The 11,852-nt window shown below is 34.0% G+C and overlaps 1 protein-coding gene across 4 annotated transcripts in view; it reads right to left on the minus strand.

The window, feature by feature from the left end:
• Window positions 1-1,919: 1,919 nt before the first annotated feature.
• LOC108772057 (putative glutamate synthase [NADPH]) overlaps window positions 1,920-11,852 on the minus strand; it is a 26,624-nt gene continuing 16,691 nt past the window's right edge. For 3 of the 4 annotated variants that reach the window (XM_018537508.1, XM_018537510.1, XM_018537512.1), the window contains 13 exons: window positions 10,817-10,916; window positions 10,356-10,690; window positions 10,037-10,277; window positions 9,778-9,915; window positions 9,251-9,436; window positions 7,417-7,700; window positions 6,501-7,257; window positions 5,885-6,219; window positions 5,623-5,761; window positions 4,558-5,464; window positions 3,951-4,348; window positions 2,773-3,457; window positions 1,920-2,446 (listed from right to left, as the gene is read on the minus strand). In XM_018537508.1, the coding sequence (XP_018393010.1) occupies window positions 2,310-2,446; window positions 2,773-3,457; window positions 3,951-4,348; window positions 4,558-5,464; window positions 5,623-5,761; window positions 5,885-6,219; window positions 6,501-7,257; window positions 7,417-7,700; window positions 9,251-9,436; window positions 9,778-9,915; window positions 10,037-10,277; window positions 10,356-10,690; window positions 10,817-10,916 (4,642 nt within the window). In that variant the 3' untranslated portion in view covers window positions 1,920-2,309. The remainder of the gene's footprint in view (window positions 2,447-2,772; window positions 3,458-3,950; window positions 4,349-4,557; window positions 5,465-5,622; window positions 5,762-5,884; window positions 6,220-6,500; window positions 7,258-7,416; window positions 7,701-9,250; window positions 9,437-9,777; window positions 9,916-10,036; window positions 10,278-10,355; window positions 10,691-10,816; window positions 10,917-11,852) is intronic. The other variant, XM_018537509.1, reaches the window with a different exon arrangement.

Raw genomic sequence — 11,852 nt, forward strand, 5'->3', positions numbered from 1 at the left:
GCAGTGAACGATATATATATAAGTGCTACACTGTTCTCTTATTATTTATGCTATAGCATGATCTTTCGATAATATTCGCATAACTTTTTTTTATCAATAATATAAGCAGATTTGTAATAATACATTAGGCAACCTAGGCGAATGCCCAAGAATGCTAAATATACTAATAATCGTATACTGAAAGTGAATGAAAGATAAGTGTACTAAAAAAGTATTCGTATGCCATCATTTTATTTTGCGATATTAATTGTCCATCACACATTTAAAAAAAGGGAAACAAATTTCTGTATATTGATTTTTATTATTTGTATCTTTAATTTTTAAGAAAGAAATAATAATTTGTAGTTTTTAAATAAAACTATTCTAAAGCAAAAATTATTTTTCGTTAAGTTCATAATTTTCCTTCTAAGGAATATTTTTTGATATTTGAAAATAAAACAATATAAAATTTACTAAAAGATTATAATCTTTAATTAAAAAAAATATATATATATTTTCACCATACTTATGCTAATAAAATAAACGTTACAAATATATGTTGGTAGATATAGTTTTATAAACAATGCGTCAGAATAACATAATATTTATGTATTTAATATCTTATATATGTATATATATATATATATATATAACATCTATATTTTTCAGATGAGTATATCTATTAGTAATTAATAAAATAAAATTCAAATAAACAAAGATAATAATGCATGAATATTATTTTATTGTATAACGTTTTATGGTTTACTCATGTTTATATTCTTAATTGCTAATTGAAACAGACAGAAGAAAAATAGCTATATACGAATACTTTTTGTGTACTTATCTATGAACTTCGTTAATAATTATAATCGATCCTTGAATTTTATTTCATAAAAATTAAATTAATAATTATATTTAAAGTATTTAAATTGCATATAAGATAATTGAGAATATTTGTTTCGGAGAGCTAAAAACATCAGAGTTTCGTATAGGTGTACTTTATAAATAATGTTTCACTGAAACATATTTATTTTTATTGTTAAAATAATAGATTTGCAATTGTATGTTAAAAAGAACATTTTAGTTGGCAAAGTATATCACCTAATATAAATCCGTGTTTGTAGTTATGTAGATCCTGCTACCAGCTCATTTATCTTTCCATATACTGAAAGCTCTAATTCTCTCACGTATGATTAATTCTAATTGGACGAACGAGATGCTTAGACGATTCCACTACATTATGAAGAAATTACATTTATTTCCCGTTATTCGGAGAAATTCACGCCGCAAAAATTATCTTACTTCGTTTCTCGTTTCTCACTTGATTATCACATCCTCAGATTGAGGTTTGAGAATCTTTCAATCCTTACATCCTCGAATGCTTTTAATCGCTTGCTTATCTCTAATTGATTTGCAAATCGAATTTCATGTCTTTAATTCCTCAAATTGTCAGTTTGTCGTAGCATAAACATAACAGATTTTTCGATTTTTGAATCTGTAATAATTTTAAATTTGTGGTTTAAAATTTCTAAAATTTCTTAGATTTATTATTTTCCATATTTCCATAGATTTCTTACTTTAGATATTGTTGAATTTTTTAATTTTAGAGTTGCAAATTGAAATTATTAGATTTTTATCACATAAAAAGTTAGGTATAGTTTAAAAACTTTGAAATATAAAATTTTTCAATTTTTTGGATAAATGTGCCATATTTTTAAATTTTTAGTTCTTAAAATTTTTTTGAAAGATTCTTGAATTATTGTAATGCTAAGTCACATTATTATAATATATTATTGTAATCTTTTATTTCGAAATCTTTTTTTCTTTAAATTCTTCAATTTTCGTATTTGTGGAAGCCGAAACTTGCTTTTCTAATATTTGCATTTTTAGATACTTGAATACTTGAATTCTTCAACCTTAAGATCTAATTTTTAGCTGTCACGTAAAATTCGAATATATGAATTTTCTTATCTTTAGGTTCTCAAGATCTTTGGATGTTCAAAATACTTGAAATTTTTGAAGCATTTAGTCCTAGGAGAATTCTTTGATCTTCATATCTTATGAATCATTGGATTGCTGATAGTTTGAATCCGCAGATTTCCGAATGTTTACATTCTTTCAGACTCTTTCTGAATTCTACAATTCTAGGCTTGTATCTCCTTGGATTCGTTGAAACTTTCGAATCCTTGGATCCTGGAGCACTCTCGCATCCTTGGATCTCCAAGGACTCTTCCTTTGCCTTCTAATAGTCGATATGACTCTTTCCTCGCGGTACGCGTACACGGTGGATCTTGTATTAATTGGAAGACCAACATCCATCGTGAAGGTCCTTAAGCACTAACGCCGATTATGACACCTCCGCTTCCGGGAAGGCCGGTTTCTCCCATCAAGGCCAAATCAACTTCCTTTGCAGCCAATCTACCTTCTGCGATTGCCCACACTACGAGAGACTGTCCACGTCTGCAATCTATTTTACAAAATGCTTTTGTAATTCATACTTATTAAATCAATTTATGCAATTAATGTGAAGATTGTTATACTATCAATTTTTATGAATGCAATGACTTTTATAACTAAAAGTTTATGTGAAATACAAAAGATATAAAGTTATAAATTAAACATTAAATAAATATATACTACAGTTCTAATACAACTAAATAAAATTATAAGATTTTTAAAAATCATGATGCAAGATATGGACAATATTTGCTTGACAAATAATAAATTAGATTAAAAAAAAAAAAAATTTATCGCATAACGTATCTGGCGCAATAATATAATACATATACTAACCGCCTGCCGCATATATTTTGGATAAACTAGTACAATATTTTCCGACTGGAGTCTTATAGTTTCCTCTTTCATCCAATTCGACGTTCACTTCCGTAGCAATGTACTTCTCGGGTCCAAGGAAACCCATTGCGAGCAATACTAAATCGCATTTGTACACTCTCTTCGAATTTGGTACTTCTTCCATTTTCCATCGACCATTCTCGTCTTTCCGCCACTCCACGGTTGCTGTCCTGATGCCACTCACGTGGCCCTTTCCATCATCCAAGAATTCTTTGCTCACTGTACTGTATCTACGCGGATCTCGGCCGAATTTCAAAGATACTTCCTCATGACCATAATCGACCTTGAACACTCGCGGAAATTGAGGCCACGGATTATCTTTGCCCCTCTGAACTGGTGGTTCGGGCAAGATTTCAAAGGTTGTAATTGACTTTGCACCTTGACGTAGTGAGGTTGCTATACAATCGCATCCGGTGTCACCGCCTCCGATGATGATGACGTCCTTGCCTTTGGCTATCAGCCGCATATCTAAGGGCGCTGAGTTACCCATTTGTTTCTTTTGCCAATGCTCTAAGAAACTTACGGCAAAATGAATTCCCTCTAACTGTCTACCTGGAATCGGCAAATCACGTGGCCATGTTGCGCCCGTACATAACATAATCGCGTCGTATTGTTCCTGAAGTTTCTGTAATAATATACATATGCGTTAGTATTGGAAAATTATTATATAAATAATCTTTGGAGATAAATACAAGTAGGAAATGAAATCTGTTAGAGTATATTAACATTTTTTTTATAGAAATAAGAAAATAATTTGTCATATGGTGAATATACATGTGTAGCAAATATAAGTAAGAATTATTCAATTTTTTCTATTATACGGAAAGAACGATTTTGCTGAAGTATCAAAAAATTTAGCTAGATGCAATCTGAAAATAATTTTGTTTTTTGACTATCAAAATGACGTATAAAACGTTCAAGCTACGTTGATGATATTGCAAAAAGTTTTGACTTGTAGCAATCAACTTGAGCATTTTACGTAATTATTTTGATGGTCTAACATTTTCTGTATCTAATTGTAATTTTTAGATACTTCAGCAAAATTGTTATTCCGGTGTATATACTTATGATTGTAAATATAACATTGTAAAAAATTGTTATCAAACGCGCTCGTTTACCTGCATTGTAACATCCTTTCCTACATCGATGTTTGTTCTGAAGATGATTCCTTCAGCGGCGAGCAGAGAGACTCTTCTCTGTACAACCTGTTTAGACAATTTCATCGTCGGTATACCATATTGCAGCAACCCACCAATTCTATCGTTTCTTTCGAATACGGTCACTGTGTGACCCGCTTTATTCAGTTGATGAGCGGCTGCTAATCCCGCAGGACCGGATCCAATTACAGCTACTAATCGTCCAGTTCTTCTCGTCGGAGAAAGAGGTACAATCCAGCCTTGTTCGAACGCATGATCGATTATGGCGCACTCAATATTTTTGATTGTCACAGGTGGTTCGGAAATTCCTAAGACGCAAGCACCCTCGCAAGGTGCGGGGCAGACTCTTCCAGTGAACTCTAGATTATTTTATTTCAAAAGATTAGACACAGATTATCCACATAGTTGACCGAGTAAAAAAAATCAGTGAAAAGATGATATCTATTATTAGATTAAAAAAATAATTGATTACTCCTATTAAATAATAATAAATCCAAGGGAACGAATTTATCATAAAGTGAGAAAGGATTTGCATATTTAGCAAAAATATTTTTATAAATTAACTTACCAGGGAAATTATTAGTTTGCAATAATTGATTCAAGGCCTCTTTCCAATTTTGGTGGAACACGAGATCGTTCCACTTAGGAATGATGTTGCCCAATGGGCAACCATGACTACTCTGACAAAATGGAACACCACACTCCATGCATCTTGCAGCTTGTACTCGCAGAGTCTTTCTGACACCCTGGAAGTTATATATCTCATCCCAGTCATCTATACGTTTCTCAGCAGGTCTGTACATGGTCTTTTGTCTTGAATACTTCATGAAGCCCTTGATCTTGTCCAACTTTCGCTGTGCCATCTCCGCGTCCTCTATTGAATCTTCAATATCTTTGATCTTGCCGTTTGTTATTTGCGCATTACCGTTAATCACGTTGGGAGTTTGTTGCTTTTCCTCTTCCAACTGTTTGAGAGCCCGCTGATACTCGTAAGGGAAGACCTTGACAAATCTTGTGGTCGGTTCTGGCCACGTGGCGAGCAAGTCTTGTGCAATCAGTGAGTCGGTCTTTTCGATGAATTCCTCCAACAGTTGTTTCACATAGGCGATTTCTTCTGGTTTGTTAAGCGGTAGTAATTCCACCATTTCGGGATTGCACTTGCTCTTGAAAGAACCGTCGACATCCAAAACATATGCGATTCCACCGGACATTCCAGCCGCGAAATTTCTCCCGGTAAGACCCAAAATTAAAGCACAACCGCCGGTCATGTATTCGCAACCGTGATCACCCACACCCTCCACTACGACGATCGCCCCACTATTACGTACGCTGAATCTCTCAGCAGCGATACCACGGAAATATGCCTTTCCGGAAGTAGCTCCGTAAAGACACACATTTCCGACGATCACATTCGCCTCTGAATTGAATTCTGAATCTTTCGGCGGGTATATGACGATTTCACCTCCACAGAGACCCTGCAAATACAATTTATTTCTTCTGTGCAAGAGAGATCGTAAGCTATTAAAGTTAAAATTTTAATATTTAATACAATACAATACAAAGTTTGAATGGTCTTTTTCTGTAGCGCAACGAAATGGCCCGTGTGTTTGTGTCCTAAGAAATTTGTACTTACTTTGCCAACATAATCGTTAGCATCGCCTTCAAGAGTAACATGAATACCCTTTGTCATAAAAGCGCAGAAACTTTGACCTGCAGAGCCTTTCATCTTGATATTAATGCTATGCTCGGGCAATCCAGCTTCTCCAAATCGTCTACAAAATAATTACAAAATAAATAAAATTAAGAAAGCCAGAATTATTGATAAAAATGATATATCAGCTTTGCTTTATTGATTTTTTTACGTGATAAAGAATTAAAAATATTGTTGTACTTACTTAGCTATATGATAACTCAGTGTCGATCCAAATGCTCTACATTCGTTGTTGATATTCATTTCGATGTCAACTCGATTGTGTATTCCGTTCAAAACAGGTCCGGCTAGTTCAATTAGCTTATTGTCAAGTCTATTCTCCAACTGGAAGTCTTGTTTTACGGTGCCGCCTTTGATATTCACGCCAGGTCGTAAGTCCAGTGCGTTTCGCAGAACGTTGCTAAGATTCAAAGTCTTGGCTTTCTCAATAGAGATGTCGTCACGTACTTTAAGAAGATCCGTGCGTCCAATTAGATCCTGGAACTTGCGGATGCCTAAGTTCGCCATGTGCGAACGTACCTGTAGAAATAAAGATATTAATAGAAATAATTTAATATATACGTTAAAATAACACTTTATATTTTTATAAAAACTTGTATTTTAACATTATTTAATTTAATTAATACTCTACTATTAATACTGTTTTAATAAATATTTTGAGAATAAAAAATATATTTTTAAAAGAATAAGAAAAAACATGAAAATAATAGTAAAAATGAGCGAGATGTAAAAAAATAAACTAAGTTAAAAAGCATTAGAATAAATGAAAGACGATAAAATAACGCCTAAATCATTCCTACCTCTTCAGCTAAAGCGAAGAAGAAATTGATCACATGCTCTGGCTTGCCTTCGAATTTCTTTCGCAATATCGGATCTTGCGTGGCGATGCCCACTGGGCAAGTATTCAAGTGGCATTTTCTCATCATTGTGCAGCCCATTGCGATCAGTGGAGCGGTACTGAAACCGAATTCGTCTGCACCAAGTAGCGCAGCCACCACGATGTCGAAACCTGTACGCAGCTGGCCGTCCGCTTGCACAATCATGCGGGACCTCAGATTGTTTAGGGTGAGCACCTGATGCGTCTCGGCAATGCCTAATTCCCAGGGCAATCCGGCGGACTTGATGCCGGTCCAGCTGCTGGCGCCAGTGCCGCCGTCGTGGCCGGATATCACCACGTGTTCGGCCTTACCCTTGGCGACGCCAGCGGCGACGACGCCCACTCCGACCTCAGATACAAGTTTGACAGAGATACGGGCGTTTGGATTGGCGCACTTAAGATCATAAATTAGCTCGGCCAAGTCTTCAATCGAATAGATGTCATGATGCGGTGGCGGCGAGATTAAACCGACCCCGGGTACTGAATGCCTAGTGGCAGCAATCTCTGCGGTGACTTTATATCCTGGAAGCTCTCCGCCCTCACCAGGTTTTGCACCCTGTGCCATCTTGATCTGCAAGTCATCTGCGTTTGCCAGATAACTGGCAGTAACGCCAAAACGTCCACTCGCTACCTGTTTGATAGACGAACGTTTGCTAAACTCCGGGTCTTGGTTTAGATACCTGTTGAATAATGATAAACAATAGGTTACAGATTTAATCAATATTATTTATATTAATTAGTCGCAATAATGCTACAGTCAAAGTCGTCAGGAAAGATCGAGATATATATTGAAAACTTAGATCGTTGAATTCCTCATCTTATGTTTTTTTTTATTATACCTGTCTGCATTTTCGCCACCTTCGCCGGTATTCGACTTGCCACCGATGCGATTCATAGCGATTGCCAGGGTACTGTGAGATTCCATAGAGATACTGCCAAAACTCATCGCGCCAGTTGCGAAGCGTTTCACGATTTCTGATGCGGCTTCCACGTTCGTGATGGGAATCGGATTGCGTGATTTTTTCAGTTCGAGTTGGCCACGCAAAGTGCAAGCTTTCACTACTTCCATCGTGGTCTTGCGATAATTCTCATAAGCAGAGTTGTTTTTGGAAACAACATATTCCTGATGAAAGAAAGATTGAGAAAAGAAAAATATAGAGTGAGGTGATTTGATCGTGGGCAAATTTTTCCTTCTATTTTTTTTCGAATTAATTTTTTTTCAATTTTACATTTTTTTACACGATAAAATAATATATAGATATAAATTCGTGACATTTTCATTTCCTAAAATTTTCGGTTTATTCTCAATGTAATAACTTATTTTTTTATATTTACCTATTTAAAAAAAAAGTGTTTCTGTGATTGCTATTACTTTTATACTAAAATTACTTTTATACTAAAATCGTTTTCTTATTATGAATTTTTTTACAATATCATTTTTCATTTTTATAAATTGTTATTATTGTCCCCAATCTTATTTGTAAGAGTACGGCTACACTTCTGCATGCAAGAATTAAGCTTACATGTACAATTACTAAATTTAATTAGTTTTGCCCATAGAAACGCAAAACGTAATAGGAAAGTTTTATGGGCAAAACTAATCAAATTTAGTAATTCACAGAGCTGTTCTGTGAAGTCGGCACCCCTAAATGCGAATTTTGATAAAATCATTATTGCATTCGTTTGTCCACTGTTTGTCCACGTTTGTCCACCCGTTATTTTCATTTGTCCACCCTCCAAAAAAAGTTATACTCAAAAAAAAATTGTAATACCCCCAAGAGATTATTTTTCATTACTATGAAAAATATAATAAAAATAGGGTGGACAAACGAAAATAATGGGTGGACAAACGTGAACAAACAGTGGACAAACGAATGCAATAATGATTTTATCAAAATTCACATTTAGGGGTGCCAATTTCACAGTGCTGCTCTGAGAAGTCGGCACCCCTAAATGCGAATTTTGATAAAATCATTATTGCATTCGTTTGTCCACTGTTTGTCCACGTTTGTCCACCCATTATTTTCGTTTGTGCACCCTATTTTTATTATATTTTTCATAGTAATGAAAAATAATCTCTTGGGAGTATTACAATTTTTTTTATGTATAACTTTTTTTTGGAGAGTGGACAAATGAAAATAACGGGTGGACAAACAGTGGACAAACAGTGGACAAACGAATGCAATAATGATTTTATCAAAATTCGCATTTAGGGGTGCCAACTTCACAAAGAAGCTCTGTAAAGTTGGAATCTGTAAATGCGAATATTGGTAATATCATTATTACATTCGTTTGTCCACTGTTTGTCCACGTTTGTCAATCCGTTATTTTCATTGATCCACTCTCCAAAAAAAAGTTATGCACAAAAAAAAATTGTAACACCCCCAAATGATTATTTTACACTATTACGAAAAATATAATAAACATAGGATGGACAAACGAAAATAATGGGTGGACAAACGTGGACAAACAGTGGACAAACGAATGCAATAATGATTTTATCAAAATTCGCATTTAGGGGTGCCTACTTCTCAGAGCAGCTCTGTTTTATTTGGATTATTTTTCGCGAAGTTATAGGCATTTGAAAATTGCGAATTTTGAAAAAAATTCATATCTCATGACTATGTTGATAACTATTGATATTTTAGTTTTTAGAATATTGTGTTTTGGTACCTGTAAACTAGCGATGCTAGCAGGATCATTAATATGTTTCTCGCCGCCCGATCGCCAATGATAAATTCCTGGATTGCGAATGACCAGCAAATCCATCGGTTTGTCCCAGTACGTTATTTGATGTCGCTCGAAAGCTTCTTTACCCAAAATATCGAACGTCACACCACCAATGCGAGAATGAGTACCCTGAAAATTTCAAGTCGGTTTGTAATTAAATATTATTTTTATTATGTAACGTGATAAATGAAATTTTAAATTGACAGATGCATCATTCGTGAGTTCAAATCATTAAATAATCATTAATTGGATCCTATTTTAATCATATGCATCTAAAGAACAAAATGATATTATGTATTTGAAAAAAAATGATTTTGTAATTACAAATATTTAAAAAAATTAAAAATATTTGATAAAATATGTATATTACTTATATATACTAAAAGCTATTTTTAATAATAATGACTATGAATATATATTATTAAAAAAACTCTTGCATTATATTAATATTAAACAATATAAAAAAATACCTTGAAACATTTATCGATGACTTCGTCGGCCAATCCAACTGCTTCAAATATCTGCGCTCCTTTGTAAGATTGCAAAGTCGAGATTCCCATCTTGGCCATCACTTTCGCGATTCCTCGTTCCATAGCATCTGCGTAATTCTGCGAAATTTAAGAGATTAGTTGTTAGATAATTTTTATATATTTTTATTTTTTATATTCATATAAACAGACTTTTTTTATTAACATCTCTAAACAATAATTTTAGTTTTGCGAGGTTTACCTTATAAATAACATCGTCGGTAAAGGTTTCGTCGAAAACGTAATCCGCTCTCAGATTTTTCGCCATCTCAAATACTAAGTAAGGACATATGGCATCTGCTCCATAACCAAGTAACACGCAAATATGATGCACCTCTCGAGCCTCGGCGGTTTCCAATATGAGACCGACTTTCATTCGCTGTCTCTCTTCGATCAAATGATGATGAACAGCACCTAGTGCCAATAGACTACTTACTGGAATCCTAAAATCAATAAACAAATTTTAGTTTTATTTCTCTCAAGATTAATTTAGAATATTTTTATTCACAGATTGGACTCACCTTGTCCGACCACCTTGGCGATCAGATAACACGAGCAACTGATAACCATCCCTAGCAGCCGCGTTAGCCTCATTATTAACGCGATCTAACGTCTTCAATAAACCACCAGGCCCGTCTTCAAGAGGGTAAGTGATATCGATCACTTTAGTTCTCCAATTGCGATGGGTCGTGTGCTTGAGAATCTCAAGATCTCTTAGAGACAATATCGGTTGAGGCAAGAATAGACGATGTACTTGCAGTTCGTTCGGTTCCAAAATGTTACTCTCAGGTCCGATTGGGCAGAGCATTGACATTACGATCTTTTCACGGAATGGATCAATCGGTGGATTCGTTACCTAGGTAGAAATTATAATTTAAAATTTCATTAACACATATCAAATATATGAATTATATTTAGTTGCTAAAATAATTTTTATAACTTTTTCGTTTCTCAAGTTAATGATAGTCAAATTTTTACATACCTGCGCGAACAATTGCTTAAAGTAATCGTACAATAACGGTTGAAATTCCGATAAACACGCCAGAGGAGCGTCGTTGCCCATAGATCCTAACGCTTCTTTCCTGAAAAAAGGTTTTTTTCATTAATATTTATTAATAAAAACATTATTTATGAAAAAGAGTTATAACGTACTATAATTTTTTCGTATTAATTTAATTTTGAAATAATTGTACATATATAATACAATATAATCAAAATTTTGCTCTAGAAAACAAACTCTAGAAATAATACTGGCGTATCTCGTTTAATAATGGTACATTAATAGGGTATGTTAAGTTAGCACCCCAACTATAGTACTCAGGAGTTCTGATTAGAGTTCCCACTTTCTTTTGACGAGACGAAGAGTTCCCTATAGTTAATAACAAGAGTTCCGCTCAATAAACATTTTTTTTACATTTTTTAAAAATGGGGTGCTAACTTTTTATCGAATTTCGAGGTGGCATAGTTCTGAGCGGCTTAATAGCTTCAATTTGCGATTGCCTAGAGTTCCTGATATGTAAAAAAAATTCGAATATTAAAAAAAAATTAAAAATTTTTGAAAAATTAATTTTTAGATACAATAGTTCTGATGATAATTTCTGCTTCTTTTTGACGATATGAAGAGTTCTCTATGATTTTTAATGACATATGTGCTTAATAATCATTTTTAAAAATGGGGTGCTAACTTTTTAACGAAATTCAAGGTCGCATAGTTCTGATCAGCTTAACAGAAGTATTATGTGAATACCTAGAGTTCTTGATACATAAAAAACATTTTTGAAGAATAATAAAGTTTAAAGAAAATAGTAGAAATCATTGAAAATTTTTTGAGAGTACCGAGTAGTTCTGAGTAGCGTTTCTTACAGTTCTCGACGAGTTCTATCGAAAATTGTAAGGTGGAAGAGCGATTGGACCAACGGTTTGCAAGATACAGCGACATTTGTCAGAAGATCAACAATTTTTAAAGTGAGTATATCTCGGAAACCGTTGATCCAATCGCTTTGACCCCTGATACTTTT

This window comes from Cyphomyrmex costatus, unplaced genomic scaffold (genome assembly GCF_001594065.2).
Source record: "Cyphomyrmex costatus isolate MS0001 unplaced genomic scaffold, Ccosl1.0 scaffold175, whole genome shotgun sequence".
NCBI lineage: Eukaryota > Metazoa > Arthropoda > Insecta > Hymenoptera > Formicidae > Cyphomyrmex > Cyphomyrmex costatus.